This window comes from Varanus komodoensis, unplaced genomic scaffold (genome assembly GCF_004798865.1).
Source record: "Varanus komodoensis strain SLA01 unplaced genomic scaffold, ASM479886v1 scaffold7_3, whole genome shotgun sequence".
NCBI lineage: Eukaryota > Metazoa > Chordata > Lepidosauria > Squamata > Varanidae > Varanus > Varanus komodoensis.
The window spans coordinates 20134721-20156470 of NW_025336480.1; the positions used below are offsets into that span (position 1 = coordinate 20134721).

Below are 21750 nucleotides of genomic sequence, written 5' to 3' on the forward strand. Positions count from 1 at the left end.
CTGGATTCTGTCCATAATCACTAAGGGCATCTTTCTGTCCTACTCATTCTCAGCAGTTGAGATTAAGTGTATTTGGCTTCTTACTAGCCCCACTCCACCAAATATTCACCTACTATCCTATTTTTATCACAGTATGGTGGTCTTTTGAATGTGAAAGAGTATGTGGCAATAGTTCAGGGATATTTGGAGTTGTAAATTATAAAAAGTATTTTTGGTTGTATTTGTGCAATTCTGGATGTCCAGAGATAATGTGCAGGAGGGGTGTCCCTTTGCAAAGTCCAACAGATGTTCCCCTGTTCAGGTCCCATCTAAGTCTACAGGTACGTTAATTCCCCCATTGTGACATGTGCCAGAAAATGAGCTGTCAAACGGTCCCAAGTGATCCTTGTTTGAAGAAATGGGAGGGCATCTGAGACACCCCCTTCATGGCAAGATTGGTTGTCTTTCATGAGGGAGTTCATGCCTCCAAGGACCCTCTTACTTTTGCACTTGATCCCAAGATCCCTCCATTTCAAGTACATGCAGAATTAGTCAACTTCCCATTTATAGGAGCATCTGGTTTGACAGGTATCAAAATAGGAGCTCCATACCATTTCATTCTGTTGTTTTCAGCCCAGTGCTCTAACCTACCAAGATCACCTTGAATGTTGTTTCTGTCTTCCAGCGTATTAGCTATCTCACCCAATTCTGTGTCTTGTTGAAATTTGATAAGCATTCCCTAAGTAAGATTGAGAAGGGTTTAATCATCATCAGTAGCATTATTTGCTAGAAACTGTAGAATTAGATAGACTGCATCTGCCTGTATAGTTTCTAACCCAAAAATACCTTTTTAAACCTTTCTAAATCCCACTTGAAAAGCAGAGCTCCCTTTATTTTTTCCCCTTCTTTTCAGGAGTTACTTATGTATAGGAGATTTCTGCTAGTTTTGCTAGCGTAGCTGAAGTCACCTTTAGAACCCCTGGGCTTCCTGCAAACACCCCAGGATCCTGCTTGAAAGGGAGTATTTGAGGCTCCAGTCCACTTTCTAAATTCCATTTCTAAAGGGGTAACAGGTTTTTTTTTTAGGGAAATATGTTACCAACTTTGTGATTGCAGCTCATAGTTGGAGAGGCAACCGGGGAGGCAACTCAGTTTTCCCATGGCGTCCCTGGGGAACTCAACAGGGAACAGAGGAAGCAGGAGGAGAAAGAGAAGCCCATCTCTTGGCCCATTTGTTGGCCTTGCCATCGGCTTGCTTGTTGCCAGGGTGGTTTGCTACAATTTGCAAATATAGCCAGTAAAAGTTAATATAAAAGTTTAAAGTTTAGGTTTAAACAGAATAAAACCTACCAGTAGTAGAAAGGTTTAAAACAGATTCAGAGAGTCTGAAGGCTAAAATGTTTGGGAAACTAAGGTTTCACCTGTTGCCCAAAAGAACAATGACTGTGCCAGGCAAGCATCTCATTTCACAGCTGGGTTGCCAGAAGAGTCAAATCCCTCTTCTTAGTAGCCACCCACCCCACTTCCTTTGGCAGGGGTTTCTGCTGAAGTAGATCTTAGACTCCACGCAAGTACAGTGGAATCCATTTGCCTCCACGGGCTGATTATTTGCAGAGGAGGAAGGCTGCTGAAAATCACAACCTCAATAAGAATATGGATGCACTGAGTTAAGCAGTGGATTCACTACCACAAGATAGTGGCAGTGACTCTAACTTGCATGACTTTCAGAGAGGATGAGACAAATTCATGGGGGATCAGGCAGCTGAGGGGCAAATCGTGATGCTCGTTCACTGTCCCCAGCATGGAAAGCGGCATGCCAGTTCCTTGGGGCATGAGCAGGAGGGTGCTCTTGTCCTCCTGCCCCACCTGTGGGCTTCCAACAACCCCGCAGGGCTCTGCCTGTGTCCTTAAGAGGTCTGAAGATATGAGCAGTAGGATTCTGTGTGCTTGGTTCAATGGCTTTTACTCCCATCAAAATGTTGAAAGGTTTCCAGCCTTATGTCCATTTGGATGATGCAATCCTTTTAAAATAGACATGCTTGGAAAGAGATGGGCTGCATTCCAATTTTAATGGAAGTCATTTAGATGTTTTACTGTTGACATGCATAAAGTTGGCTCTGGGTCTGTGATGCACCATGGGCAAGAATATTAACTGGAATGTGATATAAAGGCTGTGTGTGTGTTCTATGCATCCACAAAGCACAACATTACAGAATTCTTACGTTATCAGTACTGATCTAGCTCATCCTGGATTGGTAAACTATATGGCAATCCCAAACCACAGACATGAGGATTAGCATGTTATGCATAGGTAACTCCATGCTCAACACTCAAAATGTCCAGGCAACGTATTGTCTCTTTTTTGTGGATACTGCTTTCCATCCTGAACTGGAAATATGAGGTGTTTGTGTAGGGGGAAATAGATAATGGATGGATAAATATGGATCTGGAGGACTGGGTTAATTTGCTTGTTTAGCTGTCATATTCCACTGTTCCCACAAATTGTTGAGGACATCAACTAGGCCTGAGCTGCTTAGGTTCAGCAGTGTGCCATGTCTGCAGAGCATTTTCTAGATAGCTTCCTCCTCTGCTTAGACAGGGAAGCCCATTTTCAGCTCAACACTGTTGCAGTCCTATTTCCTTGTCTGTAAAATGGGAACAGTAAGATCTAACTCACAGAATTGGCGTGAGGATAAATAAAATGTCAACTCTGCAGATGGAAGGTGCTATAAGAGCTGTTCTTAATGAATTGTGATTAATTCCATATTTATGAAGTAAATATTGAGAGTTATGAAGGAATACCACATGGTCTCAGAATTATGAAGCAATTCCAGATTTACAGCGGTATGGAGGCGAATTTGCATTCTTTGCATGCCACTGCTTGTAGCACCATTATGCCTTGGGGTGTTTGTGGATAGCTCCGCTTGTTCAGCAGTGGTAACAGCATTGGCAGAGTGATGCTTCTCGATTTGCGATGTCGAATTGATGGCTGCTTTGATTTATGTATGAATAATTTGTATTGCATGCCGAATGTGCAGATCATATCAGAGTAACCTTTCCATTAGTCATTTAGTACATTAACACAATAGCTTCATGATACTATGTACCTTCTTTCGCTGCAGAAGTAGCTTTTAAAGTGAGAGTGTGGCTTGGCCCAGGGATTCTGTAAACCGAATCTATTTCCTCCGGTTTCCCAAGATTCGCAGATTGTAGTATAACATACTTGACTACAGTAGCTCTGCTTCATACTTTGTGATTAGATTTTGCAAGATAGCAGTATTTCTGTAATGGAGCAACCAATACAAGTCTATTGTGAAGCAAAACCCATTGAAATCAATAAGACCTACATCTGGGCAATGTGCAGAGAATTGCACTCTAAGGCTACAGTCCTTTAAGCATCCTTGGGAGCAAGTCCTATTGATCTCAGTGGGCCTTACTTCTAAGTAAATTTGTATAGGATTGATCTGTAAGTGATCTACCCTAAACCCCATGTTAAGGCAGTATGCCATGAACAACAGTTCCCATATTAGTGATATTAAAGTGGTGTGAAAATTTCCTTCCAGTTAAAATTGTGCTCTTCGTTCAAAATTTATTTCTTACAGGTTGAAATACTTTGTGAGCACCCTCGTTTTAGAATATTCGTGGATGGACACCAGCTTTTTGATTTTTACCATCGCATTGAGAAGTTGTCAGCTATTGATACGATAAAGATAAATGGAGATCTCCAACTTACTAAACTTGGTTGACCTTATTATTAGTATTATTAAAAGAAAAACAAACAGAAAAAGATAAAAACCAAAATTTTAGATTCCAAATTGGCTCAGGTGCCACCAGCATCTGTCTGAAGGAGCAGTGACTACGATACTTGAATGCCACCCTCATAGACAGACTCCACACTCTCTTTCCTATAAGCAGTAAAGAACACCTTGCTGAACTGCAGTACTGTTTATCCTAATGAAGAAAGCAATTGATGACGAACAAATACTGAGCCCGCCTCCTTCCTTTGGAACTAAAAGGCCTACCCCTGCTGGATAATCAAATTGTAAAGGATTCTGAAACAGTTACTTCATTTATTGTCAAAACTGCATAAGCTAGTGATCTTCTCAACTAAAGGAAAGGTTTTGAAACCAAGTGCTAAATCTGTAAACTACAAGCAAAAAGTTTTATTTGCAAAAAAGAAAAGAAAAAGAAATGCTCCTGCACTTAAGTGGATTAGTGTAAATGTAACACAGCTCACAAGAGAGGGCCTAATGTTGAAGTCATTATTCAGTGCCAAAGACTGGTCTCCTTAACGTCAATGTCAGGAGTCCTTGGACTTCATGGGAGCATGCTTAGGTAGACAAAACAGCTGCAGTCTGGCACATAACGATACACACATCTGAATGCATGGAGGGGGCTTGAGTGTGTTTAATTGTGCGCCATTTGGTGGCTGGTTACAGCCGTTTTCCCCTCGATGAGTTGCTTTCCAGGAAAAGGTGGAAACTGGGCAATGGCTTCAGCATTTGGCCTGCATATATTAGTCAGGGTATGTGCATAGAATGTAGGTGATTTAATGTTTTTGCACAATGTAATATGAATACATTTTAAAAGCTTTCTTCTAGTTTATTTATTGATGCTCATTGTGTTAATGTGTTAACATTGAAATGGAACAATATTACTGAAACCGAAGAGCAGGAAAGTATAAACCTGAATGTACAAACATTTATTAGGCAAATATTGACATATCATTTTGGAAATGCGTTTTCTTTGTCTCTAGGCAGTTGGTGGTGTTCTTAGGGTGCCCTCACAATTCACGGAAGCTTGGCCTGTTCATGTCTTCACCAGAGGCAGCTGTTAATATGCATGATTCTCTTATAAATGGTCAACCAGAACTACTAAGTTTGGTGTGACATTGCCCACCTCTAATATAGTAGGATTTTCCAGGTTTATTGGTACTTAGAGGCTGCAATTTAATACCCACTTAGCTCAGACTAAGCCCCATTGAACTCAATGGGACTTTCCTCTGTGTACATGTGTATAAGATTGCACTGTTAAAGCTTGAGAATACCTTAGTATTTGTTCAGACTAGTAGCCCTTTATGGCTACTGTCCTTGTTGGGAGAGAAAATTAAATCCTCAGCTCATCCCTGGTCTTTATAATTGGCCAAGTTAATAATGCAGGAAATGTAGATTCCTTGAAACAAATAATGATTTTAGTGACAGACGTAACTGTATTATCACTGTAATTACACTGCACAATAGATGATTCCCAGTGACTTTTCATAGACTCTTTAGGAAGCAATCCAACTTGTACACTGTGGGCTGTAAAGGACTTATCTGGGTGTCAGAGTCTGAGGAATAACATGTATTTGCATTATTTTTAAAACTTGTATTATAGTAACTTTTAAAGACATTTATTATGGAGACATTTTGTAGTATAGCATTTTTAAATGCAAAAAACAAAAATAACTTATGCTTGAATGATAAAGGAGGTCTGTTGCAATCAGTCAGTCAATCAATCAGTGCAGGAAACTTCTTGGTCAAAATTATTATTTTTAATTGCCAGCTACCCAACCTTCAACTAGCAGTTCTTGGTCTGGTTGATCACATCTCAATCATTTAGTGAGCTGGTGGGATCCATTTTAATTTCGTTATGGAACACTGCAGTACAGGGGACCTTTGTGTGGCCATTAGAAGTTTCTCCTTGTTAATAGGTATACAGCCTATTTACTTTGTAGACTGCGGAGCCATATTTTGAGGTGACAGTCCGGTTAGCTTGAGGTTAAAAGGTGCAGTATCAGCCAAATCTGCCTATTCCATCTACTAAAGTTGGTAGGATCAACCTCACCAAGCTGTAGCAGTGTGCACTGCAACATAGGTGTATCCTATAGGTACACCTAAGTTAGACAATAGGGAAGAAGTTGCCTGCCTATGCCTTAAGGGGTATAAAAAGGGGGTATAAAAGTTTCCTGCAGACACTACTTCTCTAGAATAAGTTCCCTAGAATAAAAGGGGCGCTGCTGAGCAACTAAGACTGCAGTCCTGTTCCCATATAACTAAGGGGAAGTTCAGTGGGGTTTATTACTGAGCAGACAAGCATGGAATTGCACTGTAAAGCTACAGTCCTGTGTATATTCACCTAGTAATAAACCTAATTGAAGCAACTGAGACTTATTTTTGAGCACTGCATAGCATGTGCAGGAAGGCTGCAATCCCAAATTACTCAGTAAGGCCTACTAAATGCTCTAGGATTTATTTCTGTGCTCAGGATTGCAGTGGAAGACAACAATCCTATGGACATATACTTGGAATCAAATCCTATTGCACTTAGTGTTTTCCAAATACCCTTGGATAGTATCAGGTTATTATAGCCAGTCCTAAGCTTCTTCTTGGGAGTAAATCTTAGTGAAATGAATTTGAAGTTGCTTTGTACAAATTTGACTGCGTTCATACAGCAGTTATCACGGTCACGAAATTTACTGAAAATTGAATGTTATTTGTTCAGCATTCAGTAAATTTTGTGTTGATAATAAATTAAAAGAACAGTTTGAAACGATCACCTGTGTAATCAATCATTTGAGTTTTTAAAAAATGATCTGCATAAACAGCTGTTTTGGACTTCAGCTCCCACCAGCAACCCCAGATGGTATAGCCAGTGATCAAGAATGTTGGGAGCTGTTGTCTGAAACATCTGGAAGGGACCAGGTTGAGGAGGGGTGTCTTAGGGTAATTCATAAGGTATATACTTTTTAACTGAATACTATATATTCTGATTATAGTATGAACAGCCCAGTCCTTTTGGGGTTTTTTAAGATTATAGACATATTATACACAGTAAAAATTTGGGGGAACTGAGCCAGGATGCCTTGGGCTGCATGAATGTGTGACTAGACTTTTAAGCATGCAAGTATTCACCTTGAACACAATTGTCAGGTCAAACATCTGACTCACTTGCACTATAAAGACAAGCAGAGCTTACACGAAACTCATCCCCAGATCTTTCACGTCTTCTCCTTTTTGACTGTGGGCAAGCTTCTGTTTCTCTGCTGGGTAGTCTTACATGTTATTTGTCCCTCAGCAGTCCTTAAATATAAGGATAATTAATGCCCCCCAGAGATTTTGCAAGATCATTTTGCTATGACACTGTTACAAATGCCTGGAATTAATGAGATCAAGGCATATCAGAATTTAAAACTGGAACATTAACCTTAGCTTTGACTATGTCCCTGATTTTCCCGTCTCTCCAAATATATATCTCAGAATCGAATGGTTAGTTGCAGGTGGTAATTTCTCCTCACCCTTCGCAATGGCTTCTCTGGGCAGCTTTGTATGAGTTATTGTACATTTTGTACTGCAGTTAGACTCTTTCTAGGATTTTTTCAGGATGAATTCACATGATGCATAAATAGTTGAACCAACTATCATTTTTAACATCTTCAGAAACCCAACAATATTTGTATACAATACAAAAAAGGAATATGCTTGAAAATAATATAACAAACCCAGAGGAAAATCAGGTTTTATAGAGGAGGTTTGGATTATTTTTCTCAGGATGACATTTTTAGTGGCATTTGACAATTTGTTTATTTCAGAGAGATGAGCAGAAAACCTGTAAAAAGAAAGTATTGTTTGAAGAAACAACCCATGGAAATGCCTGACAGGGTCATAAGCTTTAGATTGTTTATCACTATAGGATTTAAAGGTACCATAGGACATTTAGGAACAGAGGAAGAGAAAGAGAGCAGATATGACTACCTTAAGCTGCCATCTTATACATATTTTTTAGGAAGCAAGCACCATTCCACATGTGGAACTTGACTCTAAATAGGATTGCGCTGCATGATCAATGTGCATGAATAAGAATGCAATAAGAATACACTTACCTGGGAGCAAGTCCCATTTCATATAATGCACCTTATTCTTCAGTAGACACATGTAAGATTGCACTGTTGAGTTCTATGTACAGAAGTGTTTCTTAATTAGCAGTGGCAGAAGGTAAAGAAGAGGCAAACTCTGCTAAAGCTGTGTCAAAATGGATTGCTCATATTTCTTTTAATCTTTCCAGAAAAATCAAATTTGCTCAAAACACTAGAATTTTAAATGTGCAGCAAAAAGCAATGTATATTTTAAAACATGAATAGATTCTAGCCTAGTTTCCAACATATCCCACCTTTTGCAGTAGTAGGTACTGGGCAAGTCCATGAAATGTGACAAGCCTACAGTGGGATTCTTGGTTGAGTCAGCAACCTATGGTGCACCCATCACATGATTGGGCTCACCGTAGGTGTTCATCTCTCCCTTCCTCTTGTTCCTCCCAGGGGATACACAGCAGAAATGACATGTCTCCCCTTTCCTGATGGGTTTGCAAGCTCTTTATGGCTTGTCCTGGCTTTTTGGTCCCTTCGGACATTTTTGTTTTTCAGAAATCATGGCCTCCACCTTGACAGGCATGATCCCTGTTTTGACAGCCAATGACAAACCCCAGAGTGCCTGTCCACAGTCACAAACCTTCTTTTTGCCCTTTAATCCTCTAATTTGTACAAATAGCTAACATTGCTTTTTGGTTTCTCACAAGGCATGGATCCCCAAGGCTTTTTCACAGGGATCCCTGCATTGCACTATCTCCAAAGAGGAAAAATGGTGAGGGGATGAAAAAGCTGCAGCAAGCCCGAAAGGTTTGTGTTGTGGCAGGGGATACCCAGCCAGTGCCAACCAGCCCCAAGTGCCCCTTGGGCCTTTGAGCAGCAGCCCATTTGGCAAGAGGCGCAAGGGGACTTGCCACTCTTGTTAAGCCACATGCTAGCTGATGCCTGATGCCTACTAGGGGATCAGTTACTCTGGGTCAGATGCCCTGACAACCCATTGTGGGTTTCCACAACATGACAAAATGAGCTGCTGCTGCTGCTGTTGTTTAGTTCATTCCGGAGAGGAGTTGACAACATGGCCCTTCAGATCTTTTGGTCTGCAGCTCCTCTCACCCTTTAACTGCATTGCCAGTGGCGAGCGATGATGGGAGATCAAGGAGACCCAAATATATGAAGGGCCGCAAGATGCCCATCCCAATTTAATCATTAATCATCAATGGAAATGGTGAAGCACTTCTGTAAATCTTAAGACTGTTCCAAATCTGCTAAATTGTGTAATGTGTTTTGCCCCACAAGCCCCTTCATCTGGAATGTTCTCTTTTTATTCTGGGAGAGACAGCTGCTTTTGCCCTCAGCCCAGGAGGAAATAGAAACATCAGCAACATTGCCTGGAGAAGGCCTTAGCCCTTGAGAAGCTTGCTAGAGAAGGTTCACCCTCCAGCCCTGGTTTCTCAACAAATATTTTGAATATTTATTGATCTATTTAAAGCATTTTATTCCACTCTTACCTCATGCAGGGAGGCAGGCTCATCCCTACAAGCCTTGTTCTCCCCCACACTGGGGCTCCCCTCGGGTGTTGCCACTTCCTGAGTTGCTATGCACTCAGAGTAAATTACAAAACTGAGGCAGCAGTGGGGGGCTCCTAGCATCATAACATATTCTGGGGAACATGGTAGGAAGGGGGTGAGAATGGGCAGGTATCTCCTCAGATGCTCCTTTTTACAGGTTCTTGGGGTTTTTTGGAGGCCCTTGCACCTTTGTGTTACCCACACTTGGGAAAGCGAGGGCAGCCTGGTGCCACCTGAGCCGCTGTGAGGACTCTACTGTGAAGGATGCTTTCCATCCCACCTGGAAAAGGAAAGTTGGCAGGGGCACTCTCTCCATGCAGACAATCACCTGTGCAAACTGCAACTTTTTAGCCCATCACTATTCCAGTATTTTTTAGGGTGGGGTTCATGGGAAGCAGCATTAACAGCTGAACCCTCAGGTTTTGGGGGGTGTTTGGGCAGCCCTGGGCTCCCCTCACTTCCTCATGTGTGGATCCAGTGGAACGTTTTGAAGAAGTCAAGCCACAGACTTTGCCAAATGGCTTTATGCAGCCCGGGGGACAGCTGTGCCCTGCAGGGCCCTTGGGATAATGCAGCTGGACTGGGGAGGAGCTGGAAGAGGAGCCGGCAGGAGAAAGACCCCTGCTGAGACTGAAGGTCTGGCCGGTCCAGAGAAATTTAATAGTGCATGGTTGAAATTCCCAAGGGGTTAATGTGTTGTGTGAACCCAGCCTTTGTTTAACTAATATCCACAAACATTTTGAATACTAAACTCTAAATTCACTAATATTTTAAATGTGTTCTAATCCAGAAAACTTCTGCTTTGAGAGAATTGTAAGGCATGGAATTCCAACTGTGAAGAAACAAAGAGAACCCTAAGGGAAAATTTGCCACTGGGGCTTCTTGGCATGGCACCAGCCACCATTTTGAAAGCCCAAGGTACAGCAGGGGTGCATCACAACTTGTTGCTACATACAAACCTGGCAAGAGTAGGTTGAAGTGGATAACAAGCCACTCCCAACCCCTGCTGAAACATGGATCTTACACATGCAAAATGGTAAGTTCCTTGGGAAAATTTGGCCCTGGTGGCTTGCCATTACATGTGAAGAGGTCTGTCACTGCACCCTGATGGGAAAAGGAGTGAACTTCAGAGATTACCTCCCATGTGTGTATCCCTCTCACCGCACACAAAAAAGTAGAGCACTTTGAATTAATGTGGACGTTTTGCCTCTAACATGGGTGGACAACTTGTAGCTTTGCAGGTGTTTTGGCCTATGACTGCTATATTCCTCATCCAAGAAAGTATCTCAAGGGCTACAAGTTGCCTACCCCTGTTCTAAAAGTACATACAAAAGAAGGCAAATATGCAGTAAAAGACATCATAGGTCATGGATGCTTGGTCAGATGTGATCAGCTATGCACGTATAAACATAGTTGGAAATGCATAACCTTGAGGTCAAAGCATTTACACTCACTAATACCACAGTATGTACAAGGAAGCCTCAGTCCTAGAAGGTTGAGTACCAGTTGAAATGCTGACAGATCCCCATACCTACTGATCCAGTATATACATCTAAGCAGTTTTTGGTATCATTTGCTATCCTTCCATACCAGCTCTAAGTTGCATGTGGGAGGCATTGCAATGGAATGGTTCTGCTCCTACTTGCAGGGTTTGTTCTAGGGCGTTGTCTTGGGTAACTTCTGCTGAAGCCTTGGTATTTGCTCAGTGAGTTCCCACAGGGTGCTGTTTTGTACCCATGTTTGTTCATACATATCAGGAGTTGCTAGGTGAAGTCATCCAGGAATGGGGAGTGAGATGCCAGAAGTATGTTGATTGATGATACCCACCTCTATTTCTCTTTGTCCTCTGAGTCAAGTGGACATCTCATGTGGGGAGATGCTGAATCTGGAATCAGTAAGAAGTTGGAGGAGGGCCAATCAGCTGATTGTTCCCCAATTGCAAAAAGAGACAAGTGTTGGCCTTTTGCCAGCTCCTTCACCAGCTGCAGTCTCTCCTGAAGAAAAATAGTCTGGCTACAGGTACCAATGCCTGGTAACCTCCCAGCTGAATTACTGTCATAGCAGAAAAGGCTGCTTTTGAAGATGGTATAGAAGCTTCAGTTGGGTTTTGAGTGATACATCTCAATCTGATTCTATCTCCAGAGTTAATAGAGCTCTCCAGTTTGCCAGTCTCCTACCAGGCCCTGTTCAAAATACTTACACAAGAGAAATGGCTTGGGACAGCAGCGCCTTTCCCCACACCCTTGGGCCTGTGTTTTCAGATCCCAGCAGAGGTTTTCCTCTCTGATCCCTCCTTATTAGAGATTAACTGGCTGACAGCCCACAAGAGGGCCTTTCTGGCTGAACCATGCATCTTTCATTTCCTCCAACATTTTTAGTCTTCCTGAAGGTTCTGTTTTACCTGTTAGTTTGTTTAACTGTGTGATTGTTTTCTTATTTTAACAAAGCATCAAATTGTTATTCTGAACTACCTTAGAATGGTGCAGTCATTAATACATCACCGCCTTGAAAGAATGGAAAGAATGGACATGTTACAATCCCTGTCTATTTGTTTGCAACAGAAAATTAGCATTGATAGTGAGAAAAGCACTTAAGAAGATCACACAGAGCCAGTGTGCTGGCTGGGAATGCTGACAATCATTTGGTATAGCAGACAATATGCCTGATTTAGAGCCTGCTATGCCATTGGTACTTCATAAGCTCAAAGCTAGACAGTTGACTTAATTTTTTGAATAATACTTTGTTTTCCATGAACAACACTCTCTGAATAAAACCTGGGGCCTCCTTAGACTTGATTCAATGACTCACTGAGATATCTTAGTGAAGGCTGTTGCATTTCAGTGGAATGAACCCATTTCAAAATGGTTTAAGTCAGAAATAGTGTCCGAGATTGCATGTTCACACGCCACAGTGAGCTAAAGTCTGTGGCATTGTATGGTGAGTGATTTCAAATATTCATGCTAGTGTCATGGCTTGCAGTGTTGTCTGAACTCAGTGAGGGTGAGCTGTGGGTGTGGTTAACAAACCAGCCCTTTTAATCCATGGCTTAAAGGGGCCAGCTGCACACACTGCAGCAACATTTTGCATTCTGATCATTTTGGACAGAGTTACATGCATCTTCTCCTGGACTGGTTTTAAAACCATTTATCTAGGTAACTGGCATTCCTTAGAAGTTTATCAGGGAACTCCCTGGAAGAAAGACTGTTTGACATGCCTGCTCTGTCCCTGCAATGAGCAGCAATGGGGACAATGCTTGGCTTGTGTGGAACAGCACCAAGGTTCAAAAGGACTGACTAGTGTCAGCCTTTCCCAGTCTGATACCCTGCAGAAGCGCTGGTCTACAACTCCTATCACAGCCACAAAGTTCCCAGGTGAAGAAACAGAGTTCCCTAGAACATGGTGCAGGAAAGACAAAATGTGTTTCCAGAGGGTGGGGACTCAGATGCCAACTGAAAAGAGCTTCTTTGCCTGAGGAGAGCCATTCAGTATTGTTTTTTGTTGACCTGTGGGGCTCTGACTGGAAATGTCCTCAGTGCCAAGAGCAGCAAAATTCCTGGTTCCATCCATCCATCCAATTCCTGGTTCCATCCATCCATCCACTGCTGCCTGCCTGCCTGCCAGTGAAATGGAAAATGTTCTGCTGGAGGTCTTGCCTCGATTCTGCTGGGGCATTTGGCACTAGCATCACTCAAATAAATTCCGAAAGCTGGTGGTGGTAGTGGTGGGGAATCCCATTAACTTTGTGGATTGCTGTCCTACAAGGGAAAAAGCATTTCCAAAGGGTACTCAGTGTTAGTTCCAATCTTCCCCAGCCTGGCTCCCAGCACATTTATTAGACTGGGAATGATGGGAGTTGCAGTCCAGCCCATCTGCAGAGCACCAGGTTGAAGAAGGAGGCTGGTTAACTACAGTAAGTTGAAACTGACACATTCAGCATCTGATAAGCCAGCATCTGTTGTGCAACATTAACAACAGAAGTAAAACAAAAGGTTGCACCAATTCAGACTTCAGCAAAACATCTGAATTTTGATTTGACTTTTGGGCTTTCAAACACTTTAAAATTACAGCTTAAATTCTGACCCTGCAACATAAGTTTAAACTTGTTGATGTCTTTAAGGCAGTTGCATTAGGTATCTACTCAATAAGCAAGTGCTGTATTGAGAGCATGTTCTCTCTCCAATCCTAACTCAGAACAGCACCCATTTTGAATAGTTCTCACGGGCTTTGCACAATTACCTGTGCAATTCAGAACTGTTTTTAAAGATGGTAGGAAACAAGAGGTGTCCATGTCAGGGAACTGTTCTGGGGTGGCTGAAATGATCAGAAGAGGTCCCACTGCAAGTCTTGCCCCAGCCATGAACACTCATGCAGCCTTACGCAAGGTGCTATTAATTCCCTCAGCCTCCATGCCTCCTAACACAGGGATGATATTGCCTTACAAGGTTACTGTCAAGCAGGGGGAGGGAGCTACTTTTCCACTGATGACCACATTCCCTTGGAGGTAGTCTCTCAGGGGCACATGCAGGTGACGGGAAGGGCTTTCTTTGCCAGTCTCATCTCTTCTTCACTCTGTCCCTATTCTGCCCCAGAGGAGGGACAGATCACTCATCAACCATCTGGACTGGTCATTGGCAGGGGGCTTTAGGATAAAGCCGAGGGCCACATTAAATCAGCCTGAGGGCCACAGGTAGCCCCAGGACACATCAGATTAGGCTGAGCGCCACAGGATTCCCACCCATGCACAAGATTATTAGGATGCTATTTATGAAACTCATTTAAAAGCATTATTATTATTGCAAGTGTATTCTTAAAGAATATAGAAGGGGTGGTTATGAATATTTGCTAGCGTACATGATAAACCACCTCTTTAAAAATACAGGGTCCACTTATAGTGGTCAGGTGGTGGCAAATGAGTCAAAGGTGGGCCAAGCTGGTAAATTGCTACATGTGCTTGAAATGCAGTAAGCTGCAATTATGTCAAATTCATAGATATTCTCCCTAGTCTTATGAGATTGATTGTCTATTCAACCATAATGTATCTGCTCTGAAGGCTTAATGGTGAGCTATTTTATGTAAATGAAGAACCGTATAGCACTTACTAGAAACATAGATGTCTCATGTGGCAGGCATAGTGGTTTGAAGACAAGCCAAAGTGAATGTTTTCTGCAATGTTACAGTTGGATTTTTTTTATTTAAAGGGATTTTTAAAAGAGATACTGCATGAAACAATCCAGCAATAAATACTGTGCATCATCTACTCACAAATCTATTTTTATGTGTTGTGCCAATTTGATAAGAAACTTTTAATAACAATAAAAAGCAAAATATTCACTACAAAATATTGTCTGGCTGTTTTGTCTGGGCTGTTTATTCTAATTTTGTACCTGTCCTGGCCTCAACATATGTTGGGCTGTGCATCCATCCAGATAGTGGAACTGTGTGACTCAAAGCGTCTTGGCTGAAATGCAGCATAAACAGCGAACCACTAATAATAACAGGATTAATACTTAATAATTGAGGTTGATGAATAGATGAGTTGAGTGGCTGAGATAAAATGAAGTGGACTGATGAGCTAAAACGCAAGGACAGAAACAAAGAACCAAGCTGGAGGGAGGTTTCTTCCAAACTGAAGAGCTGCTACAAACTAGACAGGAGATCTTTCCAGGGGTGATTCATGGCACCAGGGTCTCTTGCTAACAGAGACAGAGAAAATAAACTAGCATAATTATAAATGTAAGGTCTAAGGGGCAACATAACAAAATAACACAGTGTCCACCTGGGACAGAACAAACCCCTTTTCCTTTCAAGCATCCCTATTACCATCTCTTCATCCAATAAACTGTTTCATAAGAGTGCTTGAAATCCAGCTTGCTTGAAATTATAGCTTTGGGAAAGTCCTCTTTGGCAGTATTTTTCTCTTCAGCCACATGATGTCCCGCTAACCCCACTTGGTTTATTCAGTCATGGTGGATACTGGAACGTACAGTACTAGATCTCCACGGGTACTTCAGCATAATTTAGAGAGTGAATTAACAGAACAATGCTTTTGCTGCCTGCAATAAAATTTCACTGAATGTTCTTGTTTTGTGTTATTTACTTTTAATCTTGTGTGCCACCTTGGGATGGATCCACCTTGAACAGGATCACAGGATAATGGTAAAGAAAATAGATAAAATGAGCATTAAAAGGGGTGTTTATCCAGCTCTAACCCTCTGCCGGCAAATCTCTCTTGCTCTCCCTTTGCTTAAGAACAGCTCTCACATACTTGTCCCTAGCCAGACATTCATGCTACAAAACCTTTTCAGAATTTTGCACTTACCACAACATGCTGAAGCAGTGGAATGAAAGATCCAGAGGAGCGCAAGACCCATTCCAGGGTCAGCCAAGTTATAAAAACCAGGCAGTGGTCACAGTGCAAGGATGAAAGCTAAGAAGTGGAAATAGCCTGGACATAGGTCCTTTTAAAAAGGAGGCAGTCTTACAAGAGCAGAACATGGATGCCCATCGATTCCAAGCTTTCACTAAAAAAGCAAGTCTTAGCCTCACAGAACCTGGGATACAAGGTAAAATCTGCAGATACAATTCTTAATCATTTTGAGGTAAATGAGTCTGGTTTTGCCTTTCAAATTTTTTAGCCAAGGAGGGAAGTTATATCACTGACTGACACATTCAGGATCAGGAAAAGGAGGTTCTTGGTTCAGTTAAAAGCCATTTAGAAGAATATTGCCTGGGAAGTGATTGCTGCCCTAATAGAAAGCAACTTAGGAATTTATGATTTCAATATGGCTGTGATTGGGCAGCAGTGTTTCTACCTCAAAAAAAAAGGCAGAAGCAAATTTGTGTTTTAATTTTAATACTGCATTTTATTTTTTTTTCCTAACAAAGGTGTTGCCTCATATATTTTTTAAAGTGTGATTTTCTTTCTCCTGAGTTTGTAAACCTAAAACGTTACACTGCCAATACTGATATTTCCATTTAATACTAGCACACTATCATTTCTTTGAAATCCCATAGAAATAAGAATTTAAAAGAAAAAAGCAATGTGTAACTTGGCCATTTGTACACTGCAACATGTCAAACATATACAGGGATAATGGATCAACCAGCTTTTAGTTTTCTGGAGGTGTTACCCTTTAATTGGACATAAATATTTTCAAACAGAAGTTGGGTAGCTTTTAGTTCAGAATTGCAACTCTGGATGGTGGTGAGATGTCTTGCCTTCCAATCTTTCATTTCTGTGCTGACCAGAAGAAAGAAGAAATGTTAATACTTTGTTTCATGGCTTCCTATTTTTATATTGCTTGTGTCTAAAGGGCAGAAATTCAGCTTATTTGACTGCCAATTTGATTTGTGAGTTACCCAGCGCAGAGACAAGGTTCTGGGCCAGGGTTTGAAAAAACAACCAAGTAAGTGACCAGAGTAACTGCAAAGGGTCAAGATGTGACCATGTTGTCCCCAAATTTCTGTGTGGATTCACAGAACTGAAAAGGAACTGAAAGCCACAGATACAGTTTTACCTTGTGCATTCCAAAATGCTAGGTGAAGAATTAAGAAATACTTTGGACCTATTTCCCAGGCTTCTTTTCAAATGCATGTACAGTACACTCACAAAAGTGTAATGGCGACACCCTTACAAATGTGGCAGAAGTAGGAAACAGCATTTAATTGTGTTAAAGGAGTCCCTGAAAGAGCTGTCACACATGATAAATCTTGTTTATATGAATGAATGTAAAGTGAGGCTGGAAGGATCAACTCATTAACTGATTCATTAAACCAATTAACAGCCTGCTTAACATTTGTAATGGTCCACTGGGACACTGAGTAAATCTCAACCCAACCCAGTCCCAGTTGCCTCTTATTACTGTCCATTATAGCTCCTACTCCTGAGAGAGAACTAGGCTGGGGAACTGATGCAATGAAATTACTATGCCCATCACGCCATACCTAGAGGTTTATAGTGGCTGTTTATTATACCTGCACGGCATGAAATCGACCCCTTTCCTGCCTTGAATTACTTAGCTGGGTTGCTTGGTTCTTTACCCTATGTGTGGTTGCAGCAGCTAGAGAGTTGGGTTGGATCCAGCGTTGGTCATCTACTAATGGAATGGCTTTCTATTGCTCCCTTTAGCTTACCATATGACCCCCAAATATGCTCTGGTAGGTTAGAGCATGCTCCAGAGCAGATCTGGGTAATGTTTGGGAGCAGTGAAGGTGTGGGAAAGGAAAGAGAAGGCCTGCGGCATGAGAAGCCCATGCACGGAATAATGGATCCAACCCTGTGACTGATAATAGTCACAGTAATAGTCGTTATTCGTTTTTCGGCACCAGGCTAAGACCTTTTTATTCAAACAATATTTTAACAACGTATAATATGTATATGTTTTAATTGTGCAGCCAGGGCATTTCTGGGTTTTATCTGTATTTGTATTATATTTATTTATTTGTGTGAGCCGTCCTGAGGCTGTATAGCAAGGGGACGGCATACAAAAACTTGAAATAAATAAATAAATAAATCTCCAGCTTTGATCTTCTCCCAGATTCATATTTGGAGGAAAATCCATTAGCCAACACCAATAACTTCACACTAGGAAAAGCTCTCTCCTCTGAATGAAGTTTGATGAAGAATGATAGTGTTTCAAAAACGTGTGTGCTCGTGAATTAAAAACCGGGGATTTTCAGAGTTTTCTCATCATTGCTGTTATAGTAATAGAGTTTATCGTCATAGAATGTTTGAAAGGGGGTGAGAATTTATGTTTGTCTGATGCACCAGCAGGAGCTAGTGCATTCCCCTGCATGCTAATGCCACGTTTGTGGGGCTCAAGCTTTGTCTACGATCACTGTCAAGTACCCAAGCAAGTGGAACGACAAGCCCAAGTCTCCTGGTCTCTCACCACACCCAATTTTGTCATCGTCATGAACAGACATGTTAGAAATGTGGAGCTGAATTCCTTGGTATCATGGTGAAGCAACAGCTTGTTACAATGTCTGCCGTTCACTCTTGGTTGATACTGGTGGGGAACACATACCTCTGCTACTTACGCTTTGCTTGTCCTTGCCTTCTCTTTCTGGATGTTTGGCCAGCAAATCAGGAATACAAGTTACACAACTTCTCTTTGAAAAATAATGAAGATAATGGTGAAGAGATTACTTCAATTGACCCTTTTTCGCTCATTAGATGATGGCTGTATATATTTGGGAAATTGTATTATACAAGGAGTCACACTACATTTTATACAAAGTGTGTGTGTGTGTGTAAGCCCCTTTAGAGAAAAACTATTTGGGAGGGAGTATTTAACCTCCTTTCATGTCATTTTCTGCTTCAAATAGCTCATAATAAGCTGTCTAAAAATAAACAAACCTTTTTTTGCCACTCCGGCCAAGGGATTCTGCTGAGTTTTGGCTTGATGACAACTTAGCATGTCACCTGGGTACCTTTCCCATAGGATATAGCCCTCCACGTATTGAATTCATAGTCCCATTTCATTGTTTATGGTGGTATTCACCAAGTCGCTAAACTTGGATTGCATGTTAAAACATGGAGAATTTTCTGTGCCCTAGGTCAAGCCATGTGTACTTGGGCTAGTTTATATAAGTCTCCTCTTAGTATGTCGTGTGAACTCAGTCAGTGAGTAAGTATGGACATAAACAAACGGACCTGGGAATTTGTTGTCTGAGGAGCCATATCCCATGGGAAGGAAGGCACTTGGCTAAGAGTAAGTCCCTCAGTTTTTGCAAATGGGAAAACTGAAGTGAAATTGTAGGTCACACTTGAGGATAGGTATCAATGTATTTCTTTGTGCCTATTATCCAGAAATGATATTAGAGCCAAAACAACTGTTCACACACACGCACACTTTTTCTAGCAATTGCCTCTGGAGGTTGTAAAAGAAGGAGGAAATCCTCCATTGGCTCCTGAGAATTTGGTTATGTTGAGAAAGACTGACTGGCCCAAGGATGCCCACTGAGCTTGGTGGACAGGTAGAGTTTGAATTGGGGATCCTCCAGTCCTACTCCAATGCTCTATCTGGTACATCACAGTGGAAGTGTTCTAACCAGCACAGACAGTGGATTGTACAAAACTGTGTAGAGAAGGACAAAGAAAATCCAAATTACTAGGATTCCTTTTTAAAATAGTGTTAGCTGCTACATTGATCAATTTTAACCTATTTTTCAATAACTATGAAACACAGAATACTGCTTAACTGTTGGAAATTAGCAAACAATGGATTCTTTTTAGAAATGGACTCCTACAGTGAAGTTGGAAAAAACCCCAAATGCTTGAAACACATAAAAACACTGGTGAAAAATAATCTTTCATCGTCAGCCCCTATTGACTTGTTTTCTCTTTATGCTAGTGGGGAAGAGGGATGCTTCCAGCTTCGTGCAAAACATGTTTCACTTTAGTCTAATTTATTTCTCTGTACAGAGAAGGTCAGTGTGGGAGACTTGCAGGTCAGCTGAGGAATGTGGTTAATCAGAATTCAGAGCACATCCTTCAGGTATGTTAGACTACCAGTGTTGCAGAAGGCTCAGTTATGCCCATTTGCAGAGCACTGGACACTTAGAAATACCAGGATGTGTTACTTTCATTAGAACTCAGGGAGGAACAAAATAAGATCTGACAACTTAATCACTGGGAGAAGATACACAGTATGTCACACACAATAGGTGTGTTCAGTTTCGCCTGCACTACTCATACACTTTCTAGAGCAAGTTCCTGATGGAAATTTGTCTATAGGATTTCACAGGTGAGTTTCCATGCATGACCATGGAGCCAGTGCCTGCCACGCCTGGGAGCAACATAAAATAGGCCAACACTTACACCCTCTTGCAGTGGCATGCCATTATTATGACTGCACAGAGCCAGAATTCTTGGGGTTTTGTGATTTTTAACTGGTTAGAACCACAATTGCCCCATGTAATTAAGAAGCTGAGTGAGTGAGTGTTCATAGTTAAAATGCATCATAAATGATGCTGCAGACTCTGCTAAATGTGAATCAGTTTGGTTTCTTCTCTGGGCGATGTCAACCTTTAAAACTGCCTGTGATCAGCGAAGAAAAACAAAAAGCATAAAATAAATGGGAACAGAAGAGATTTGCACGATATGAGTGCAAAATCCCACAGCTAGTTTTGGTTTTAACCTAAGGCAAGTGAGAATGCATAATTTAGAAATAGAGAGCCTTTAATTATAATACTCCCAGAGGGGTTCATTTGGGTGAAACCCTAAGCCTATGAATGAACTAATGAGTTAGTAGCTTATATCAGAAATCCCCCACGCTGAGCTGGGAAACTTCCCCATATGGGACCATCAAATGGAAACGGAACATTCAGCCAGTGTATTCCGGAGCTGCCCAATCCGTGTAGCCTTCTGCGTCTACTGTGAGGCACGCTGAGCATGAACAAAAGAGGAGGCAAGACTCAGATTAAAGGGCTACTACTTTTCTGAGCAAAGGAGCTGCCACATGTGAACACCGTTTAACTCCTTTTCAACCAGTCAACTTCTTACTCTGGGTAGCAGGAAGATGTCTATAGCATTTTTTCAGTATTTAAAGTGTCCTGCAAAAGTTCCCAAAGCAGCTTGCAAAGGTAAGAAGTAAGAGATTTTTTTCTGCAGGATTTCACATCAAATTTATAATCCAAAAGGCACAAGGCAAAAGGGGGTGGGATTTGGAGCGAGGGAGAAAGCAAGCCCAGGCACAACTTTCTTAGCTGCAATGTTTAGCCAGTCATGAAGCTGGATCAAAACAAAGTTACCACTCTCTTCATCCCATGTCTCATTTTAATTTTATCATTTGGAGGCTAATAAGAGACTTCCTGTGTTGCATAGCATTAAGAAAATAAAGTAACCACGTTAAGAGTGCAGCACCAGGACTCAGGAGCTCCAGGTTCTAGTCCCAGCTCAGCCATGGAACCAACTGGGAGACTCTGGATCAGGGGAAGAAGCAAGGTTTGTGCACACTTGACACAGGAAAGAGGTGCTTCTCAAATTTGCTGAACTGGGCCCTCTTCCTAAACTTATTCTAACCTTTCAGCAGGCCCTAAAGCAACGCCCAAGGAATCATTATATGACTAAAGAAAGAGCACTTTCTAAACTCCTCAAAGCACATCAAGGATGATGGAGCCCAGCCATACATGCACACCTGGTGGCAGGTGATGAAGATCCCTCCCTGGAAGTTAGCACACTCCTTCAAGGTGCCCCCCGCCCAGCACCAAGGCCAAGAACCACAGCATCAAGCCAGATTTTCCCAATCAGAAGCCCTCCAAAGGTTTGGACTACGAGTCCCAACATTCCTGGCAACTGGCTATATTGGCTGGGGCTGATGGGAGTTGAAGCCCAAAACATCTGGAGGGTACTGGATT

The 21750-nt window shown here is 41.7% G+C and overlaps 1 protein-coding gene across 1 annotated transcript in view; it reads left to right on the forward strand.

The window, feature by feature from the left end:
* Positions 1 to 14729, forward strand: part of LGALSL (galectin like) — a 25287-nt gene extending 10558 nt beyond the window's left edge. Inside the window, exon 5 of the mRNA XM_044454523.1 lies at positions 3582 to 14729. Within this exon, the coding sequence (XP_044310458.1) occupies positions 3582 to 3725 (144 nt within the window). The 3' untranslated portion in view covers positions 3726 to 14729. The remainder of the gene's footprint in view (positions 1 to 3581) is intronic.
* The last annotated feature ends 7021 nt before the right edge of the window (positions 14730 to 21750 follow it).